This window comes from Dermacentor silvarum, chromosome 2 (genome assembly GCF_013339745.2).
Source record: "Dermacentor silvarum isolate Dsil-2018 chromosome 2, BIME_Dsil_1.4, whole genome shotgun sequence".
Lineage (NCBI taxonomy): Eukaryota > Metazoa > Arthropoda > Arachnida > Ixodida > Ixodidae > Dermacentor > Dermacentor silvarum.
Genome location: NC_051155.1, coordinates 127317396 through 127341622, shown reverse-complemented (window position 1 = coordinate 127341622; position 24227 = coordinate 127317396). Strand labels below are relative to the sequence as shown.

General features: G+C 41.5%; 1 protein-coding gene across 1 annotated transcript in view; it reads right to left on the bottom strand.

The window, feature by feature from the left end:
- The window catches only part of LOC119441747 (dedicator of cytokinesis protein 9), a 122898-nt gene that overhangs the window by 53903 nt on the left and 44768 nt on the right, over window positions 1-24227 (bottom strand). The window contains exons 21-28 of the mRNA XM_037706355.2: window positions 23629-23715; window positions 22125-22217; window positions 16052-16111; window positions 11950-12135; window positions 10035-10235; window positions 8021-8167; window positions 7115-7198; window positions 6422-6542 (exon numbers count right to left, since the gene is read on the bottom strand). Coding sequence (XP_037562283.1) covers window positions 6422-6542; window positions 7115-7198; window positions 8021-8167; window positions 10035-10235; window positions 11950-12135; window positions 16052-16111; window positions 22125-22217; window positions 23629-23715 — 979 coding nt within the window. The remainder of the gene's footprint in view (window positions 1-6421; window positions 6543-7114; window positions 7199-8020; window positions 8168-10034; window positions 10236-11949; window positions 12136-16051; window positions 16112-22124; window positions 22218-23628; window positions 23716-24227) is intronic.

The window sequence follows — 24227 nt, the reverse complement described above, 5'->3', positions numbered from 1 at the left end:
AGCACTCGTTTGTGACAATATATTTCTTATACGTATATAGAAGAGCTGTAATACAGTACACTACAAGAAACATTCGCACCACACCTACAGCCTTGACATCTAAATGAAAGAGAAGAAAAAAAAGAAAAGGACATGCTTCCATACTTTCAGGCACAGGATGTGGAAAAGACAAAGCAAAATTACGTAAACACTAGGCTTTTGAAAATAAAAGATAGCAAAAAAAAAAAAAAATTTCCCTAGAGCACGTAAAGACACAATATGTAGCCCCCGAACTTTCAGCCATGATGCTTCGGCATAAAAAGCGGCTAGAAAGCCAAATTGCTGAAACAAATGCAGCCTTGCTACAGCTAAGCTTGTAAACAAAAGAATGGGCTCTATCTTGAAGCATGCCTCCAATGAAAGCATGGCGTACGCCATCACTCGAAAGGAAGCAGCAAATGCAAAGGCTGTGAAAGCATGCTGCTTAGAATAAAACTAAATTTCAAAATATTGATCACATACGCACAAAGTTGAGGCATAAAAACAAGCCACTTGTGGCGTACAAATAATTTTACTGGCTTTTAAACCTTTCAAACTTCTGCGTCTGTTATAAAATTGCTCATCCCTCTATAAATGGCTCTTGAACTAAGTAAATTTCAGAGACGGAAGAAAAAAAGAGCATGTGCTACCCAAACCTTCGTGCCATAGCATTGTGTTTGATGATGAGCTATGTATGGCCATAACTTTATTCATGGATTTATTTATTTATGGTTGTCAAGACAACACAGCTTGAGCCTGGTGCCTAGAGCAAACATCCTTACCCACAACAAGTCACCACTTATGGACACTGTGGTATTCGTGTTTATTGGCGATAATATCACTGACTTAAAGAGCTGAAGGAACGGAGACTACACAGAAATAAACAGTTTCAGTCTAGTTTTTCTTTTTTTTTTTCTCGGTTCTCCCACAATTATACGTCGGAAAAAACAGACAAGGCCTTCCTTACAATAAACACGTTTCTTGAACCATACTTATTTCGCAGGTATGTGACGGCTCTCAAACATGGCAAGAATCATGAATTTAGCTTTTTGTAAATTTTTGTCGAAGTCTGATAAATTGTTATTCTTTAAAGTATTCACATGCCTAACAGGTAATCCCTGACAATATCTGCTCCCTTTGGTGCCTGAGTAACTCGAAATGACAGAGAAATTTGGTTTTGTCATCACCCGCTGGGGGTGATGACGCGGAAGAGCCGCCACAGTGCGGCTGCACTGAAGAGAAGGAAGACTACATGTTCCCGATTGGTATAGTGACGCCATCTTGGCCACCGTTAGCCTAAGTGTAAATATATTGTAAATAGGCTTGTACATCAGCTACACGTAACAATATACTAATGCAGAGCCCACAGTTGTTTGGGTAAGTGAAAGGCTGCTCCATAGAAATAAAGCAATAAGCATTAAAAATGTTTCAACACAAGCTGGAATCGTGTGTCCAACTCCTTCCCCAGCAAGATTTCTAGCAACTGTAAAAAATACTGTCACCTTAGTTTTTCAAACAAGCTAAACTAATAAACAGAATGACATCTAGAAGGAACAGTCTATGCGTACAATTAATGACACACAGACCGCAGACTACAAGCAGGCAGGGTCATCAATAACACTTGGGCATGACTACACACACCTCTGAAAATCAAGCAGCAGCAACAGCACCAACAGCCACCTCTACCTCAGCCCTCAGCAGCCCAGCAGACAGCACGGCTAATGAGCTACAGTTGCACCGAACACAAAGTTTGCTATGGTTACTTGGAGGAAAATGTAACTCAGCCACAACATCCACGGAGTGTGTGCTGCACAACGTAATTTGTATTAAAAGCCCTGGCAAGAATTTTCAATTCACAACCAGCTTATGGGCCAGACCAGGCAGTTTTTCTCAAGTTATATAAAATTTAGCCCCAGTTGACTCTTCATCAATGTCTGTCATGTACAGACCGCATAATGTGCCTTTCCAGTATTAACAGAAACTCATCTCGCCCCAAAGAAACGTCAGTATTATTTGTTGCAAAATATAACAGCCGTATGTCTAGACCCTAGCAAACCACAGTGAATATGTGCTAGTAAACATCTGACATTTTTAAATAAAGTTTTTGGGTTTTATGTGTCGAAACCGCAATTTGACTATTAGGCACACCAAAATGGGGAACTCCAGAATAATTTTGACAACCTGAGGTCTCTTTAACTTAAACCCAATGCATGGTTCATGAGCATTCCACGCCCATTGGAGTGTGGTTGCCACAGCCAGGATCAAATCCAGAACCTCGAGTTCAGCCGTGCAACGCCCTAGGCACTGAGCTACCGCTATGATAGTCGCCAAATACACAATAGGAAAAACTCAGTGACAACTGTATTCAGTCACTTTGTATCTTATCTTTGTCATGGCAACGCATGGCATCAAGCACTTTACTTTCCTTGGCATTCACAGCTGACGAAGCCGTCACGCATAACACCCTCGTGAATCACACTGTCATTGCCACTTGCCCTTCTTGAAAGTACCGGCACATAAATGTGCCTGCAATTATGGTAACTTCTGCCTAGTCCTGCAACATCACACTCCGTGTCAGTCCAAGCAACGGAACCTCCGCCCACTTTCCACTCCGGCTCTGTTGCCAATTCCCTCCAAGTAACCTTCCAACTACTCTCAGATGATCAGAGTCCAAGACACGCACACACCACACCGCACGCACAGTGGACCACCAGTCTCGCACGTGCACGTCACAGCAGATGCGAGAACGCCAGCACCAGAGGGAGCCGCACACGCAAGCGAAGGCCTCAAGCAGGGTAGGGACACACCAAGAGACGCAGAGAGGAAAGAGCCGTGGCGGGGTGATCGGGAAGGTGCAGGGTGTTCGACCATTTTGAAAATATCTGCTTCCCTTAAAGATGCTCTCTGTTTACAAGCCAGTCAAGAGTGGGCAACTTACCGCCCGTCGCAACCTCCTCGCTTTCGTCTGCTCCGCAGCAGATGCAAACATAGTGCAGAATGAGACAACAGAGTTTGGTACGTTACTATCAAGAAGTTACATTGTATGGTTCCCTAAACTGTTTACTCTCAAAGCTGTGTAATTTGCACTTCTGTGTACGCATGATTTCGTGTGGCTCCAGGAACAGATTAATTGCAACCTAACCTCATCCATTGCATCAACAGTACTGAAAATTGCACAATTATTTAAGGTGTTTTATTAAATCAGTGTCCTTTTAAGCCACTTAACAGGTCATAACTGTGTCACAGAAAATTTTAGCTTAATGTGTCTAATGTGACTTTTTAAAGCAGCACTCTGCCAGCTCACCAGTAAAATGAAAAAGATTATGCAGGTCTACCCTAAATATGAAAGTAGATTTGCAAGCAGGAAATGTTTTTACATATGTAATCAGTGGGCATGTTATATTTTCTAACTACAGTAGACTTCCGTTAATACGACTCCAGTTGATATGATACTGGCCGAAGGCCTGCGCCAGCATCCATGCATTCCTATGGGCCCAAACTTTTGTTATTTCGATCCTAAAATTGGCCTTCACTACATAACTCAAACTTGACCAGTCAGCACACACGTGCCTGACCTCTATGGTGATTCTGATAGCGACCCCTTTAATGGCAGCGTCTGTCTCGGCGGAGCTTAGGGGACAATGTATGCATTGAACACACGTAAAAAAAAACATCTTGTCCAAAATGCCTTAATTTTGGCCTGCCCTAAGAATTTTCAAGCAGCAACCGTAGCTCACAATGTTTTATTATGTTATACTTATCAAATTTTATTGCGCACCTTCTTAAAAAACAAAAATTGGCCAAAAGTTGCCTGCGTGGTGCATGTGGACACGAAATAGAAACCAAATCCGCCTTTGCAATGTTCATAAACTTTGCCGCACAACACGGCTGTATCGCGGCGAACCTAGCTTTATTTACCCTGTGGCGAAGCTGACTTTAGGAAACCGACCGGGGTGCAATAATTTTTCATACTATAAAATTGGGTGTGCGTTACATTTCTACTTTGTTTACGAGCTTTAATGTCATTTCTACGTTACTTACTATTTTGCGCACATAGAAAGTGGGCGTGCGTTTGATTTGGGGACATGTTAGAATCGGGTAAATACTGCTAGATGAATCAGTTTTGGGGTTTTTCCTGCATCTTGTTTAATTCACCCTGCTGATAATTTGATCTACTCCGTTGGTCTTGTCAGGGTCGAATTAACGGAAGTCAACTGTATGTGATGGCCCTCATGTGTGTGGATTTATATCAGCTGTCTATGCAACTTTGTGGTAAGAGCACACCTTGGGCGACAACTTGGTGGTTATTGTGCCCAGCTCCCAATCACCCTGGGCTACAGAAACATGGGTTCGACCCGCAGCAGAGTCTGCTACGAGTTTTTCTAGCCATAAGGTTAGCATGACTTGCATTGCATTTTACTATCTTTCCTTTGAATTCTCATTGGTTGATTCACAGGGCCTTACTGTCGATTATGAATTCACCCTATGAAAACCACGCACGAAAGGACAACGGACGTTTCATGCTTAGTAAATGCTGTGTGGCTTAATAGTCTGCATGGTGGATAATAGTCTGCATGAAGGACCTGAAGGATAATCAATGCCAATGGTATTTTGAAAAGGTACTGCAAGCTAAGTCACTACAGCTCATCATGATCGTCAGAGATGATATCAAAGTACAGTAGAACCTCGTTAATACGATCCCGTTATGCACAATTTCCCAGCACCAACAATCGCAATCTCAAACACAAGAGAAGACCCAATACAGCTGCTTTTTTTTTTTTACCTGGTCATACGTTCCGGGAAAACATGTCATAGGAAAATGACCTGCGTCTCGGGTCGCTCGGGCTTTACCAGCTCGACTTGCATCGGCGACTCGTGCCACAACGATTCACGCCGAGTGGGCATATCCCCAGAACTTGATGCCAAAATTCCCCGCGCGGAGAAGCTGCTGACCCAGGCCGAATTCAAGGAGCGCAAATGTAAGCTTGCTGAGGCCTCTAAAGCAACAAGTCTCGGGCCACTTGGGCAACACTAGCTCGGCGCACATCGGTGTCTTGTGTTGCAACAATTTGCGCAACGCTTCACATTACATAGATGTCAACTACAGTAGAGCCTGTCAAATTTGTTGTAAGTCTTCCCAGATAGTACATTTTTTCTTGCATTTTTTCCAGAACGTATGATCGAGGTTCTACTGTACCACCTCTCCTAGTTTGCCAGCTAGCACTAGTGTTAAAGGTGTCAATGAAATCATCTGGTATTATAGTAACCTCAATATCTCAGAATACCTAACATCAATAGCTGCCAGAGACATCTATGTAGTTCCTTATCAAATGAACATTTCTTAATGTTCTATGTTAATCCTAACTAAATGCAAGAACACTCAGTGAGCCAACAGAGTGCATATATGTATGCAAGTCAGAAAAAGCTTGTAAAGTTCACTAAGCTCGCTGTTTCTGTGCTGTCAGGGAGAAGAGAAATGTGAAAAAGATGTTTTCCATGTACACATGTATGTGCAAGCAGTGTGCAGATAAGCAACTGCAGTGATAAAAAAATTATGAAGTGTTCATGTGCAAAACAACAAGCACATCACTGAGCTGAACGTACTGTACAAGGAGTGGATGAGGAAGAGAAAAATGGGGCTCCTATTTATCCTCAAATGCTGCAGATACAAACACTCTCAACAGCCTTGGTCAATGCTTATCTTTATAGTAGATAAGATATCTACAAACTGAAGCTGAAGCAGCAATAAAAATAAGAAGGCACTGAGTCCCTTAACGGGTTGCAAAGAAATCTTCAATGCTGTGACATCAATAGCAGTAATTGATCAAAATAACATTCGTGAGCTGAAGATACAGTCTACAGACTACCATACCTGAATAATCACTTCCCTGCATATAGCCTTGCAGAAAAAAAAAAAAAGAATCTGGCACAGAAAAGGTTTGTATAAAACCACATTATGCACATATGTATTGTGTTGTATATTATATATTACATAACTGCCGTATTCTGCACACGACCAAACTGTTGCATCCTCTCACCAAATTACAGCTCTGTACAACACATCATTCACATTCTCTTCAAGCCTTCATTGGTGAATGTATGTGTCTGGAAATCTAATGCATAAATTAATTTTGCCACACAGAATTTCTGCTTCCAATTTCTTAAGTGCAGAAAAATGCGGCAAGAAGATGGAGAAGACATCAGCAAGAGGGGACACAATGTGGAAGAAAAACACAAGGTACTTTCGGCGGTTAAAACACAAAAATTCACACAGCTAAGCAAGAATAGAGCAAAGAAAAACATGTACACAACACCGACATCAGTGCAACAACACACAATATAAACAGAAGTTAACCAAATATATTTTTTAAATTAAAAAAGAAAAGGTAACGCTTGTCAATACCTTTAGAATTCTTTGAGTGTCCTCGGCTGTAAGCGCCTTTCAAGGAAGGTAAGTTCAGTGCAATGAAATGTTCATGTGAGCAGATAATTTCCAGAAAGTCAAACTTGTAGCAATGAAGTTCCTAGAAAAGAGAAGAACCAAATTATCTTTGGCATATAAAACTTCAGACCAGAAAGCTCAGCGAAAAGAAAAAAAAAAAACAACCAGTGCACTTGTCGTCTGCACTCGACATTCCTTTCAGTCAGAAATAATAGGTTACTTATAGTACAACTCAAACTGTGCAAGAAAGTTTAGACTTTTCAGAAGAGAAATGTAAACTACGAAAGAAATTATGCAAGTTCCAGCCTGGGATAATGTATTGATTCTATACCTATTGCTATTCGTATTTGCGAGCCTAGGGAATGCAACGCACAGGCGATCTTTGGACACTTTTTCTTAGAAAAAAGGTGCACATTAGATTCCGGTAAATATGGTATTCTTACTATTAAACATCGCACACAGAGAAGTGACACATACAAAATTCATATATCTGGCATAAATCTACATGAGCCATTTTTAGTGGCACATATAAAATGGCAGCCAAGAAGTTTGTTAATTGTAAAGGTCAAATGTCACACATATTATTAGTAGAAATGTATGAAACAAATAATCACACTTGGACACTTTTGTGGCCCATAACATATCTGCACATACCATTTCATCACCAGACTTGAACTTCTCCAAATACAGGTTGATGAGCTTGAACACAAAGCCACGGTCCATCAGGGAAAAGCATTTCTGAGGATTCAGAAAGAAGAGAAAGGCTGTTCCAATATGCTCAAACCCAAACGTAAGCATTCCCTATTTGTCCATAATAAGGATACACCACTACAAGGAATAAAAAGAGAAATCTAGAACATTTTGACACTGAGTATACTATAGCTGAGCGTACGTACTAGCTAAGACAAGCAACTGCCTAGTTTGACTGAGACAGCTGATAAATACAAACATGGTTGTAGTACAAAAAAGACTCCCACTACATGTTGAAACTTTTTAACAGGATAACTTCTAGCCAACTGACATAATCAAAAGTGCAATGCACGAGACAAGGTAAGGAAATGGACAGCATAGTGCTGTGTCCTCTATTTTTTTACCTCGTCTCGTGTTTTTTGCATGATTTTGGCAGTAACACGTACCAGCTAGCCTGCAGCAATCCTTCACTTTGCCAAATGAAAACACATCAACCTTAACAAAAGTCAAGAAAGCCTCAAGCCATTTCATTTAGTACAGAACTTCACTGCTCATAGGATCATTTACTCAGTTACGAAGCTTGTTTCTGGTAAAAGTGAAGATGGCAAATCAGTTCTGTGGAAGCCTGCAAAGTGGAGGAAGGCTCATGAAATGTTAAATTGTCATCCACCTGACTGCAGCACACAGCAATAAAGGTTGTGCTACAGTCGGGTGCATGACAATTTTTCTCTCTCATAGCAATGATGATATGGGTACCTTCAAACTCTGGTTTATCACTTAAGTTCAACTTCATGTTCGCATTCAATGCCCCTCAAAATTGATGCCTCTTTCTTCAAGTCACACATCAAATGATGGAGTGGAAATGCATACCTTCAGGAAATGAGCCAGCCCCTGGTTGGCATGCCTCGTCTCGTTACGCTGGTCCCTGTGCTTCTGCATGATGTGCGGAATCAGGCACTGCACCAGCGTACGCACCCGGTTGTGGTACTCCTTGGAGAAGCGCTCGTGACGCTGCATCTGGAAGGAGACGAGTTGTCAGACAAAGTGGCAAGGAAAGTGAGTCAGTGCACACAAGGCAAACAGCCGCAATCACAAAAGGCACGCAATATATATCAAAGACCAATGATTTGCAATGACAAAGAGAACTCAGCACACCACATTGTAACCTCTCTGCTGTTTGCACTACAGAGAATGTGAAAGGCTATAAGGAAAAAAAGAAAGGTGGAATCATCTACTTTGGGTGTAGACTGCTGGAGAGGGACAGGGAAAAGAAGAGGGGGGAAATGCAATGACAGTGTGATATACTACAATGTGTGTCAGTAATGCATTTGCCCAATGTACAGTACAACATAGAGAACACCTGGCAGATAAGGTCAATATAAATGAGACATTTCAACATCATAAAGAGGGAAAAAAAATGGTTTAAAGTACGGATTGGTTGTGAATGAACAGGAAACCAGCGAACCGACGCTTACACAAGGGAAGACGTGCACTTCTTAACAAGGTATGCAATGCTTATTTCTGTACAGCAGTGCAATGAGCAGATGCACCCTAGCATGGGGCACTTAGGAACATATTATAACACTTGGACACTGCACAGACCATCATAGTCCACCAATGATACAGCTATAAACTTTAAGCATTCTTCTTTCGGACAAAGTGGACTGTTTTTATTTTTATAATGAACTCGCCGTAACTGCTTTGTTCATAATTAGCTATGTTTCTCACCGCTGCAGATACAGTATAAAATCCCCCCGCTCTTGCACGTCATTTTCATCTGCAAAACACTTTTCAGCCATCTCAAAGTTGTTGCTTAAAAACGATGAAGTTGGCATGATGCAAGTCTATTGATTTTCGTTTTCATCTTGTCCTTGGCATATACCCATGCTTTTACTTTCTTTTGTCCAGTTCCTCAGGCATGCACTTGCACGCAGTCACAATGCATGTGTTTCTTGCACATGTTCATGACAGGTTTTGGTGATGTCGTCACCATTCTACACGTATCACAAGCTCAACCCACACTAAATGCTTATCTCTTGCAAACAGCTAGCAGTAGCGCAGTTATGTGTTCATGCATGTGAAAAACAAACTGTTCACAAAAGGGGAAGGGGGAGGGGTGTTAACATGTCCACTGAACAAAAAGGTTGGAATGCTACACTATTAATGATAATTAGATATTCAGCAGCAAAAACAGCTTTATGTGCTCCTAATTGGTCTACTTTATTCCGCTAGATCACATCAACCAGTGGACCCTGAATTATACCCCCTGAACAACACCCCCTATCTGAGCTCAGTGCCATTTGCATATTATACCCATCTGCATCTAGCATGAAGCCATGAAAGTACGTAGTTTGTATCTTTCCTCATCCTGGTTTGTTGGTTACTCCCCTTGCTCACCAGAATGGAACGCCCTTTGCCACAGTGGACCTGCCTTTCACATTTAAAGCATATGTCATGGTTTGCATATGTCATGGTTTCAGGGCATGCACGGGCATGCACTCAGGAATCCTAGGGTGGAATACATAAAAGGCCATCGCAATGCAGCTGCAATCCTTCGAGAATCTACAGTACAATCACAGTGACAATTGCAGCCCCTTATCAGACTCTTCATATATACTAATCTGCTTTATAGTAAACCAGTGATGACTTAATGACAACTTAATTGCGAATAATCTGATTGAAACTTGCAACACCCTTACACCAATGGAAAAACCTTGGCGGCCAATTCTGATTACATTCGACACCTACTGACCCGATTTCTAGCTGGGAAAGAACCCAAAGCATAGCACCTTTCCCTAAATAAAATGTGAGAGCAATGCTGCACCTATTTGGACGACTGCGACACATGCGAGCGCGGCAACAAGTAGCAGTAAGGGATATACACCTTGATTCGGTCCGTGTTCATCAGATGTTGAGCCATTGACTTTGCAAGGATCTGGAAGAAGAACCATGATTGGTGCAGAAACTTGTGCACCACCAGGAAGTCAGCATTATCCGGACCCAGCAGTGATGAGAGGGCCTTTGTCAACTCCTCATGCACCGTCGTCTGCTGTGAGCCTTGCGGAGGCTCAGTCACAAACATGTACTGAAAATGGAAAGAGAGACATACATGGGTAAAGAGAATGGAGCGCGAGATATACTGCGTGTTACATGAATAGAAGCACCAGCTGTACATGACTTCTCCAGCTACACCAATGGCTGATTTCCGCTCGAATTTCGTACAGAGGTAGCATTTTGTGTTCGGTTTTATACCACATTTCCAGTCATTACTAACCAGTTTAAAAAATTAAAAATGTTATCTTCGGAGTTTTACATGCCAAAACCTTGATATGATTATGAGGCCTAGTAGGAGACTCCGGATCAATTTTGACCACATGAAGTTCTTTAATGGGCACCCAATGCACGGTACATGTTTGTGTTGCCCCAGAATGCGGCCGCAGAAGCCAGAACTTGATCCTGCAACCATTATTTACTAGTTTTGTCCCTAATTAATCAAAAGTGAGTGTAATCTGTGCCAATGCCACTCAAAACATGTCAATTCTACTGCAACAAAATGATGGTGCCACCTGTAACAGCTACGGAAAACTGTGTTTTCGCCATAGCAGTGATTGACGACGCTGCCGCTCCCTGTCCGCAGAACAGAAAATTTTTTTATTGGTATTACCAGAGACAACACCCAGTTCAGATTTATTGTGGATGAAACTGCTAAGGCAATGCTCGATAATAACAATAAACTAAGCTCACTGCAAAATGCTGCCTCTGTGCGAAATTCGAGCGCATACGAGCCAGCAGACTAGCAGAGTCATGTATACCTGGTGCTCCTATTTGTGCAACCATTGGTCTTAGCAGACTTACCATAAGTTTCATTCCTGCATAGACTGTGCAACAATGAAGAACATGTCCCCTGCTGCATGCACTAATCACCATAATCTTTAACAAGTCAAGAATGCAGTGGCAAATGCACCTCAAAGGGAGCAAGTTTACAATAGACTACTAAATCACAACTTCTGATCCTTTTCCTCCTTGTTGCTACAATGTACCCCCTCAAGCAATATGAAGGGAACACAACTTGCTTTCAAAAGCCGTAGTGGCTAAGCACAAATGTTCCACATAAAAGTGTTAAATGAGACTAAATGTTCAATGGGAAAGCTTTTGGTCACATGTCAGATGCGAATCCACAGATCATGAGAAATCTTTGCTTAAAAACCACATCTGTGTTACCTTTCACATTGCTCACGACTGTACTAGCCTTTGACTCGCTCAAACAATGCCATGGGATGAACTACCTCCCCCTGAGATGACAGGGCGCGGTTGTTTGTGAGGTACAAATGACTCCGCCTTCCATGTTGATTCTTCTCAGCTGCAGAGCACATCTTGTTCACTTTCTCAAGAAAGTGTTCAGAAGGTTCTTGGCACGTGAGGTCTCCTAATCTCCTTTCAATTCCCTCAAGTTGCGGTGCATGTGTTTGCATCATGTGTCACCACACATGATGATCATTGTCGTCCATGCAGGTAGCGCATGACTGCTGCATATTATTGCAGCAGTACTTCTGGGGTGCGTCTTCTTCATGCATGTGCTTTCGTACACGAACCAATTTTTTTTTTCCAGGAATATGAAGGCATGAAAAGCAACTTTGGCATGCATTTCTGGCAGCAGCCTGTATGGGTCTTCAACAAATTTTCACCGTGTAAGTTTCTTTAATTGGCACCAAAATCATCAGCGCGCATGCATTTCACACACAGAATCAAATCTGCAACACAGTACCACAGCCATTCAACCAGTCACAGGAGGTACGCACCTGGACATAGCTGTGCAGAATGTCCTCCCGGCCAGCCTCGTGTACACAGGTCACCAAGTGGATGAGCACCCGCACCGTGTTCAGTGCAACTTCCTCGCTGCCTGTGCTCACAAGGAGCTTCAAAAGCTGGTTCAGTGTGGTTGGCAGGAAGTGGATCATGGCGCTGCCCTCCACAGCATGCAGTGCCTTCACAATGACACGGCAAGAGCAGCACCGATAAGCAGGGTTGTCACATCTCTCAGCAAGAAATTGAGCCTGAGCCCTGCTCCTTTGATTGGAGCAGTGTAGGCAAGACAGGAGATGGAAAGAAAGAGGGCACAGTGCAACTCTTGGAACTACGCTTGTTGGAAAGTGAATGTTAATTATATAGACAGAAACAAGCACCCACACAGCAGGTTATTTCTAGTTAAAATAAAACTGAAAAAGTGGAAACAACAAAGGCAATTCATCAGAGCATATCAATTAAATTGGAGCACATCTGACCATGCTTTCTGGATATCAAAAATGACGCCTCACATTGTTTCAGCAAATAATGCTCGATTTATTAGGTGCTCCAAATTGTTTGTTCCTTACTGTTGGCGTCATTTAATTTTTTTGAAGTGATAAGTACAAATATTGTATCAATTGGGGGTTTGCTACGGGTCATACTATATATATATATATATATATATATATATATATATATGAATGTTCAGTTTCAAATAAGCTTTCGTGGTGACTTTCGTCTTTTGTACACAGCTCAAACCAAAGACAGACCATCACCAACAAGCTCAAACACTGATTTGGTAAGGCTGTGTGCTGCTGGAACAAATGTTACGGGCCATTCAGAACAGCTAACAATTCATGAAGTGTGTACAGGTAAGAAGAAAAAGTTAATGCCTCAAGAAAAACAAGATGGTCACATGGTGTGTCATCAATGTCTTGCATTATTTCTTTTTTGCTCCCATTTTGTATGCATCAGAAATTGTAGGATAAAGACACGAATATCCCCTTCAGTCACGAATTATGATTGACTGTCAATAAATGTATGAAATTTACATAATTTTATGCCAAGGTGCGGCAGGCTCCAGTAAGAGCAAGTCAAGGTGGTAGAATGACTCTTTCTGCATTTTATGATGAGTCACCATAATTACAGAGTGATTAAGTGATGTTTCTTTAAAAAAAAAATTTAATCACTAGCGCAAACTACTTGCACAAGTAAATTACTGGTTGCAAGCATCACTACAAAGAAAAAAATTCTTTCACAATTGCTACAGAAACTTTCCACGTCACACCTCCCGTCAAACACTGTAGTGCCTTCTCCAAAGCGATCTTCGGTAGCGATAGATTTCCCTCAGAAGTAAAATGAAGGTACTTGAGGTAAGCAGAACGTTCAATTTATTCTAAGCTTAACTTTTGTGGTCTATTCCTTGCCACAACTGCACAGAAATGGCAAAAATAAGTCGCGCCCACAAATGTGTACACCGTGACTGGAGGACATGGATATGGAGGACAAGGACTATCACTGCTTGTAATCTAAAAGTTATTGCAGCACTTAATTTTTTGCAAGACCCCATGGCTTCACAAAAGATGAGAAGTGAAAACTAAATGTTCACTATTTTCTTTTTTTAATATTAGAACAAGTTGCCATAAGGTACATGAAGGTAGCTAAAGCTAAAAGCGTGCACACCACCTTATGCAAGAACTGAGGTCATGGAACTCATAAACCACGAAGCAAGACACAAAGCTGTCAATCGAATCAGTTCATAACTTCAAAGTTTTTAGAATCCATTCATGTAGAATGCTCGTACCTAGGCACAGCTGCAGCAGGTGGCCGGTGTCTGCTACATCGAACTACAACTGTTTGGTGACAATGCTGGCTTCAATTGCAAATATTCAATGGCAAATATTCAATGGCAATTTCTAGCCCCCAAAGCATGAAAAGCTTTATGATTACACTAAGGCAAACAAGCAGTGCAGTATTACTGACGCAATATTAGTCAAAATGACACACAAGGTGCTTAAAAAAAAATTCTTTGCTGCCACAAACAAGCCCTGCTTGCGAACTTGTTGGACAAATTGAATATTGGGTCATAGTATTGCTGCTCCAGATTAAGCTTTTGCAACCCCAAAGCATCCTGTAAACTCCCTGCTAGTGCTTTTGTTAAACATCCTTGTGCCAACTGGAGTCATGCTAGGTAAAACTTCTTGGAGAAGAGAGTTGCTGACTTCAAAAAAGCTGGAGACATTTGCCTGGCTCCTTTAAGGAGTTATTTTATAACCGAATGTGAACTGCAGTAAACAAACACATGTTGCATTTTAGTTGGTGCTATTACAAGACCACGTTATCTCCGAATCAAAATGAGTCATATTATACTGAAAATTCTTGTACAGCATGAACACTGAACACGCCACAGAAGTATGATTGAACTGTTCAGAAACCCTAATGGCAGTAGGTCACAACTTGTGGCAGTTTACAAAAGCCCCAAGCAAGAGGCTAGCCAGAAAGGAAAAGCTAAGAACCCATGCACAGAACACTTTGTAAACGAAGGGTAATTCACAAATGAAAAAATGTTAGACTGCCATGCTTACTTTATTTGTACATTGACCTGAAAAGAAACATTACAACCTCAGCCCACAAGCCTTGCCTTTCCCACACTTCATGCAAGGTCATGTAGTTTTGCTCCACAAATACAGAGCAGTTCCACTAGAAAGGGATTCAGCTAAAAAAGTTACACTTTTCGAAGGTGGGACGGGGGGGAGGCGGTTAAGATACCAATTTCTGAAGTTGGCACATCACTCGTATCAAAAAACAAGTGCTCAAAATCATCACTACCAACCAATTCCAGGTCTAATGAAGGAAAAAGACCTCTACCAGGGACACTGAATTACCCTTGTCCCACATCAGCCAAACCCATCCTATGCCTGCAAATTTTCTAATCTCTCCATCTAATCTTCGGTCTACTTTTCTTCCCTTAGCACCCACTGTGTTTATCTAGAAGACCACCATACAATCTGTTTCACAAACCACATAACCTTCTGAACAGCACTTTTTCCTCTTAATCTCAAATAGAAAAGCATTCACCCAGATTTGGACCTCTGGTTTATAACACAGCTGTCTTTCTGACATTTACACCTATCAATTTTTTCACAGTGATGTCAGTAGTTTGCTTTAAGTTTCTGTGTCATCCTCTTAGTTCCAACCCTATAGCTCAGTAGTTGCAGAATACTTAGTTAATATAGACAAAATGTGACAGTTGTCGCAATGCCAAGGAACACATTTTTAGTATGTATGTCTTTAGTTCAGTATGTGTTCATGAATTGAACAACACATGCACTAACATTAATCCCATTACTTCAAAGCAATTTTACATGTACATTATTGGCCAAAAAGCAATGGCACAGAACATTACAACTTCAAACTTCTGCTGTCTTATGTTGGCAGTGTCAAAAGTGCTATCTTGTGACAATAGTGCTACTTCTCTGTATAGCTGCACCAGTCAACCAGATTGCCTCCAGAGGATTTAACATTCATGCCATTCCATTTCTGTTGCCTTTCACGCAAGTAAATTTTTTCACAACGCATTTATATAAGAAGACAAAGAGTGCCCAAAAATACAAGAATTTTTCAGAATGACAAATCTGGCCTTGTGCTACAACAAAGGCAACCTTTCTGCGATGGTGATATGTCAGGTCACACTACAAGAATATCTGTTGCTACAACAAATATTGCTACAACAGATTCTTGCCAAGACAACAGTGGTGGGTCCCAAAAGGCAACAAAAATTTCTGTTCTTGCAACAAAAAATTTAGGAAGGTATGCACAACTTCCAGATGACCATCAGAGCCAGTGATGAGCTAAAAAATCAAATAAATTATATTCTGGGGTGTTACGTGCCACGAAGTGAAGAGCTGGCATTTAAAATTCACTTCAGTAAATAAAATGAAGGGGATGAGCGAGAGGTTTTGAGGCTTGATCAGAGAGGCGACAGGTTCAATGCCAAGTGGGACAAAGACAGCTGCTCAAGGTAAAAATTTGCTGCTGTTTTCTAAACGGAAGGGTAATACCACCTTTCTATGTGGAACTGCAGGCCTAGAGCACAGACAGGAGGGCAATACCAACCTTGACAACCTTTGAGATTTCCCGCTCAGCTTCAGTGCCCATTGAAGGGAGTGCCTGTTCCTGCATGGCCACATGCACAACCTGCCATCTCTGGAGTTATATATGCACCACATGCACACCGGCACTGGCTTTATGCACTTCCAATGTGACCGAGCTGTGAGCTTTAATGCCCTGAGCAAATACCTGCATTTTTGCACGTGTGACCCGCCCCTTCCAAAAATATTCGCACCCCAATTACAGATTTCCAATTAGAACCTCGTAACCAATATAAACAACCACATGCAATAAAAATAAAATATTTGCAAGATATCCCCACCCAATTATCAGCCCAATGTGAAGCTGCTGAAGTGTGTCACTGATTTCCGCCATTACTTCTGCTGTGACGTCACCTCAGAGAGGTGTGACTGCATGACAATCCAAATTTTGCCTTTTAAAGCCACTTTTAAAAGCAAGATTTGCATTTCCATGAAGCCACACCGCAAGGCAAAATTTTCATCGAGTCCTCACCTTTACATAGCGATTATTATTTTTAGAATAAGGGTTATGTGCACAAAAATACGGTAGTTATGCTCATGCGTAATCCCGCTCAGTGTGGCTTGCCACGCAACCATGGAGGCAAGTATGAAGCATTAAGTGTAAACATGTTGGCATACCTTTGACATCTTGCCAATAAAGAAGGTATATTCAAAACTCTGCAAGCAACACAATGCAAGCAACCTTTCCTACATGGCATAATGCCGTGAACATACTCATGCTTTGCAGCAAACTTTTGTTCATGCAATATCTTAGCACACAATGTGCACCAGAATAATGCAATGGTTTTATTTCCTGCAGGAATAATTAAAGCTACATATAGTGTTTAGAACATGACACAACTGTTGGATTATGGGAACAATTTTCAAGCAACCTTCTCCCATGGTCTGATGCAACCTTTAGAAAAGCACTTAACTCTACAGCGAACACTGCTTGCAGAGTTTCAAATATCTGCTACTGGAAAAGTCAGCAGGGAAACACTCCCATTACATTCTTTTTCTGTCACTTGGAGTAAACTTCAAGCACAGCTCAATGCCTGGGCATTTGATGTGTGCAACAACTGCAGATGTCTGAACGTCTCCAAATGACCGAGCAAATTAAAGGCATAATCAGGATGCACATCTGGCAGAATGGTTGCTTCATGACTTTAGGAAAAGCATTCCTCCCAGATTTTAAAAATGATGTGCTCTCTTTACATAGGCCACTAAAACATTATTTGTCTTAACTGTGTTTAAAGCACTTTGGTATTCATGGCACTATCAACTGGTCCTCTCAGAGTACTCCCGAAAATGTACAAGGACTGTGTAATTAAGTATTCAAGGTGCATTGCTGGAATAAATTATCTCTAATAATTATAGTTGTGCTTCATTGGACTGCTGAAGCCTGCTTATTTAGGCAACAAAGCAGAGCTGCTGCCTTACATGACTTTCAAAACTAAGCTGTTTCCAGAGTACTTCGAAATGACCAGTCAAAGATGCCACAAGGTTAGGAGAAGGCCTTTCGTTTAGCACATGTCATGTTGAACATGAAGTACAATAAATGAGATAAATAGCACCTCTAGCTAGCACTTAGTGCAGACCAAGATGTACCTCACGGTACTGTGCACAAAAAGCCACACAATGTTTCATATCACCTATTCTAAGATAAGCGCAACGAAATCATGCCAGGAATTCTATACATTTGCTTTATAACTTTTGTTAATGTGTGCCAGGAGAGCGTTTTATTTGTTAATACACTTTAGTACCTGCTCACTTTGTTTAAAGAGCAAATTATCAAGGAAGGCTGTCGCAGCATCAAAGACACTGAATGCCCCAAAGCCACCCGAAAATTAGGATGGTGTAATTAAAGGAGTTAATTACATAATGAATGTGTCAATGCAGTGAAAGAAAAAATGACCAGGAAATATATTAGCCATGTTAAACACTGAATGAGTGATATTCATCAGTAAGTTAGAGGACAATTACGAAGTTGAAGCGCACAGATATTGCACCAGCTTTATCAATGATGTGGCTCCCTAACTACCAAGATTATGTAGCACTTGTTTTGAAAATGCAGGCAAAGAACTGTGTCAATTTTAGGTCAGATAAAATTGCTGATTCAAGTGTTGCCACAAGTATGTATATTACTCATTATCATTTATGTGGCAAGTGGAGCGGTATAACTTGCAGCACATACGTGTATTCCTCGTGCAGCATGTATTCATTCTTCAGAATCAAGGTGCAGGTGCTGAACTAGCCTCTCGCTTCTCAAGTGACATCAAATGCTTATCACAAAACATGTTACATAGCTGCTTTTGGGATGGATCGAAGCAAAAGGATGGCAAGTGAGTAAGTTGCCACACAGTGTTCAAAGTGGTTAGAAAATAATAATGGAAGTAGATGGTGGTTTTACTTATTGTATGTAGAATTTCTGTCTTGCAAATTAAGCCTTAGATTCTCAGCCAAGCATCTCTGCAGAGTATCTAAGTGAGTAATATTCAATATAGTAGCCATTGCTGAGCATGATACTACATCTTGCAAAATAAAGGCCTGAAAACTGAAATCGGGACTGTGCAAGTAGCCATCATTCATCAGCTGAAATTTCCACTTAAATTGTGCTCCTTATTCAGTGGTGAATCGTAAGCAACGAACAACTTTATAAACGCAGCTGCTGGAGCCGAATGCCTATCAAAAGAGGATTGCTTAGCAGGCCTTTTAGGCCATTTCATGCACAAAATGCACTGCAGTTATCTTATGCCATGTTGTACACTCATACTACTAACCATAATCAAGGCTTTAATTAAAGTCATTGAGACCTTGTCGACAATAATCTGTGTCCATTCCATAAGCAAATTTTTGCAATTGTCTCATGAAAATTAATAAGCATCAACACGCAGGTTTCTAGCATAAACTGTAATCACTGATAGCAACATTAAGGGATCTTAAGGTTTGGTCATTTGTACATAAAAAAACTTTAGTTGCAGCGCAACCAGTGAACATTTAAACTTAAGAGCCCATACCACCAAGAAACTCGACAGTCTTGAACGAAAGTAATGGTAAATCTTTAATTCTGTGCACAACATAAGCATTTCAAGAAGCACATCTTTAAAAAGATGTGTGATGGTCTGCACTAAATGTATCCCTACTAAGAAGCAACACAACCTACAAGATGTACCATCAACCACAAAAGTTTTTGGAACACTGCTGCAACAAAATAATGAACAAAACCACATTGCCAGAAAGCTCATGCATTCTGAAAGTGAGAGGTGTATCTGCACTTCCAAGTAATGCAACTTTAAGCTATGCAGCCTGTATTTATAGGCTAACCTAACCAAGCAACCCTTTCAGTGTTGAGTTTTTTCAAATATTATAAAACGAATCCAGCGGTTTATTTTTGGTCGTGCAGAAACGAAAAAAATGACACAGATAATGGCAAATGCTCTCTTGATGTGGTCCTCACATTTCTATCCAACAAAAGGAATGTCAAAAGGAACATGGTGGGACAGAAACGCGTAAACGTACCGGTTTGCCAGTGACACTGAGAGGGTCAACTTAAGTTTTGCGAGGTTAGTGTGTTCCATAAACTTTTGCTCTTTAGTGTATATGAACCAACATAGATTTATTTATGAAGCTCTAGCCATCAACAACAGCTAGCCTGTCTAAGGCAGGCAGAGTGAACAATACTGTCGAGATACACACTAGGGAGCTCTAAGACTCAGCCACAATAAACATGTAACATCTAATGACGCGCAGGGTGTACACAAGGTGCCATACATGCTTCACCACGTAACTTAGTCATGCTGCGTGCCAAGAAGCCACCAATCGGGGTTATTTGGTGGTCACACCAAGAGAAGGCAGGTTGCAGGTTAGTAGCCATGCAGAAACGCACAATAACTTCTGCCCAGAAGCCTATTAACAAGTGGCCATTCAACAGCATTTGGCTGCGTCCCAGGTCACAAAAGCACAGCACAGTTGACAACAAATGAAACACAATATTCCGAGTGCCTGAAATTCCCATATAATTGGTGCTTCGCGGCGGTGTACTGACCCACATTCTCATTTAAGGATAGCTTAAGCTGATATTTAGAGAGCCTATGTACATAGCCATGCCCTTCTAGCATTGTTGTAACCATACACTAAAGACCACACCCTACAGTTATCACATTTCAGTTATTACTGACTGTGCATACCATAATGCAATGCTACTTAGTTTACAAATATGCAAATGGAGCCCCCATATGCTGGCTCTGCGTATCACTGCTTTTGCATATTCCCTCAAAAAAGCTAATGACAACATTACAGCTTGCATAGTTCTTAGGTGCAGTGTCAACACAACAGTTGTATAATACTGCAAGCTCAAAAAAGAAAAAAAAAAAAGGAAAGTTTGCAGAGTCACTTATTCATTGCAACTTCATTGAAGATGTCAGGCAGCTTTCTAAATTTATCTGGTGACTGGTTGAGCAAACAGCAATATAAGCGATATAAGAGCTGTCAGCATTAAACAGGCCTCAGCTGATTGAAAAGGATGACTGAAAAGCTAAGCCATATAATATAAGAACAGGCAGTTGTCACTATGCAATCACTAGGATTCAGATTCAATGTAACTTGGTTCACTGATTTATCATGAGGACACCTAATGAAAGGGTGCATATTCACAATCTTACTGACATCTCACCACCTTTTCATAAGTCCTTTCCATAATTCTTTACAAGCGAACGAAATTATGCTTTCTTTCAAGTTATCGGAGCCATGATAATGACCTGGTGATAACACTACCTTACATATTTTAGCAAAACTAAATACATAATTTCACTGCTTGTGGTTGAGGACTATAAACCATGTGATAGAATATAACTTGGAAAAAAGAACACCTATGGGTTATATTACACAGTTTGCAAATTCAGCATCAAGAGCACAACACTTGTAAAAAAAAAAAAAAAGTTCTATGCAACTATTCATATTCATTGTAAAGCAGACAGATGCATACATTGCAGGTGCAAGTGCAACACATAGAATATAGTACCAAGGTGCAAGGACTTGCAAGCTGACATGCTGTAATCTTCATACAGCGCTATATTTATAAACAGCACATGCTTCATTTTACTACATTCGAGACTATAAAAACCATGCTAGACAACATCAATATTCATACTGAATCAACATCAAATACAACATCATACAACAACATACTAAGTGTTGCATTACCAACTTAAGAGACGTAGTGCCAATAGAGTAACAATGTCAGCTACCTTTAATGGTAAAAGGTGACAAATGTGCACTTGCAAAGGAAAGCCTGATCATTGCTATGCCTCGAATGGTACATTTTTTTTTTATACCCAACAATGCAGATACAACGGCTATAACAATGGGCCTGTTATCAGTGCAGTTTCTTCCTTTTATTAAAAATCACGTCTCCCAAGCTATCTGCAGTACGCTCACGTCTGCGTTGACCACGGCTAATTTAGTGCCACGTATGTTCATAGCCAATAAATATTTCAATTTTTTCTGTTTGAAATGCTTAAAATAGCCGGTGCATGCCATGAAGAACAAGGCTCTAGCGCAAGTCTATTACGCCCGGTGACTGTTACAACATCCCCTTTCTCCTACCTCGGTGACCAAAGATAATTACGACCCATCTGAAGAGACTCACTCACCTTGAAACTACGGAACGCAAGGGTGGAGAATTTTTGTTCCTCTGACAAATTTTGGAGCACAATGGAAGCATTACATAGTAAATCTTTTAGCCGTCTCAGCGTGTTGTCTCTGTAACACGCCAAGTGGGCTGAATCTTTTTTACTAAGACACTCACTCTCTGCTGAGAGGGATCCGTATACAGTACAATAATTCTGCGCATTTTCCATATTACGGAAGTAATACGGATTCTACAGAAGATACATACATGTAGTTTCCATAAGAATATTAATAACGCACACAATTATTGGACTTGTACGTAACCTTTCAGTATGGCTGCCTCAAAGCTTCAATATTCGCTGATCAGAACATGCCACACGAGGTCACGATGCGCGAAAGCAGCCAAAGTTGAAGACCAGGCAAAATCTTACCTTCAGAAGTGTACTAGTCTCAGTATCAGGGCCCAAAACCTTCGTCTCCAGAAGCTTTTGACAGTGCACAAAGAAATTGTGCAGGTGCTGGTCCTGGATGCAAAAAGGAAATACAAGGAGAGAAGTTGCAGCTGGGAAATGCCAACACAATGTGGAAGTGAAGAGCCAGCATCCAAATATGGCCATAACTGAGGATACGGAGATCATTGTCACCATTGGTTTATTTAAGTGAACTGCAGAAGGATCTCCAGTCTGATTGCCCTCTGAGATCGCCCTCTGTCAGCTGACTCCATCAGGTGCCTGGTGTTGCGTCCCGAATCGGTCGGGCGCATTCTTTGGCTGTTTCCATCGAGGCAGGCCCTTTCATCAGCGTCACCCAGACGGCGACAGTGTCTGACACTGATGGTGACGGGCAAACCAGCACCCCAAATCGGCAGTACGCATCCTTTGAGTGTTTCCCCCGATGCCAGCCGCTTCATCAGCGGCCGCCTACCTGGCGACAGTGCCCGACACCGACCATGACAAGCTGACCGTCGCGGCCACTGATTGATGTGAGGGGCCGAATTCGTGGAATTACTACCGTGGGAACGGCGACCATCTCTGTTTCCCAGATGGCCACGCAGTTGCGCCAAATGCGAGGGCAAGGATGCAACATTAGAGGCGGAGTTTTGTGAACAATACGACCCCTCTGATTGGCCGCACCAACGTCAGCAGATTCCTAGTTGGGTCAACTAGGGAAGACGACTGTTTTATAAGCAGACACCTTGGGTGCAATGGTGGTGTCCCGAAGTGTTCTGATATGTGCTCAGACATGTAGTGAGCTGAGACTTTCAAAGTGCTCCCCCCATGGAGTGGGCTTCCTTATTTGGAGCCACTGTAAATATGTAGAATAAACCCCCTTTTTTCTCCCGCTCCTACTCTCGGACGTACTCATCCCTCTGGCTGAAGGATCACCGGCCCAAACGCAACCCCGAGTCCCAACACTGGAAAGTTCTTGATCTCATCTAGTTTTATTACTATGGCCAGTGGAGTCCTGGAATGAGGACACCATCCACTCGTCCTCAAGATCAACGACCTCGATGGTCTAAATAAACGTTTTCTCTGTCTCTCTCTCTTAATCTCATCACACTATATAATTCTTCACCACCTTCAGCTGCACATTTCTTCTTTGGAACCTTTTATTGTTACCTTATTCAACCACTGGTTATCTGTCCAAATGATATATGTGAACTGCCAAAATTCCCCGTATTTGTCATTATCATCCTAGATATCAGCTAAGCCCATTTGCTAAACCTGATTTCTGAAGCGATAAATGCTCATTCCTGCTGAGAAGCAATTATAAGAGGGTGTAATTTCTACTCTGTTGCACTGCATGGTCCACATTGTTGCACAGTTATCACACAACACTGCAAGAACAGTTAGGCTGCCCTACAGATTTTGCAATGTTTACACCAGACGGCGGAGTCAACACAGAGACAAGCAAGGAATTCACAGGAAATCATACCTTTGTGTGTACAGTGGAGACAAGCCTGAAGCCAACTTTGAACAGCTCCCGGCCGCTTTCCACGAGCCGTACGTCAGGTCCGCAAAACTGAAATGTAGAGACCAGAGTCAGCACACTTCTGAGACGAGACGGTGAATCAAAGTATGACAGAAGCACAAACAAGATCACAAGACAAAAAAGTTACAGAGCCAATTAAGCCTCTTTAGGTGCATTGAATTTGAAAGCATTCCGAGTGTGTCGACTATACTGACGTCCATACTACAGTGGAACCTCATTCATACGATTCTGCATAACATGCTTTTCAGGATGACATTTTTTTTCCTTTTCGTGATAATACGATTTAGTTGGAAAATACATTAGATGATACGATTTTCAGATGATATGCTTTATTTTCCGGTTCCCGTGAAGATCGTATCAACGAGATTACACTGTATTTCAACGCCCATGTCACATGACGTCATCACTTGATCATGTGGCCTCTTGCAATTTAGGGTTCTTACTTGGTCACGTGACTATGTCACATGACGTGATCACTTGGTCATATGCTCAAATTGGGCAAGATCAATTTTGAGGGTAGGCCACCTAAATTTTGGGGGTGG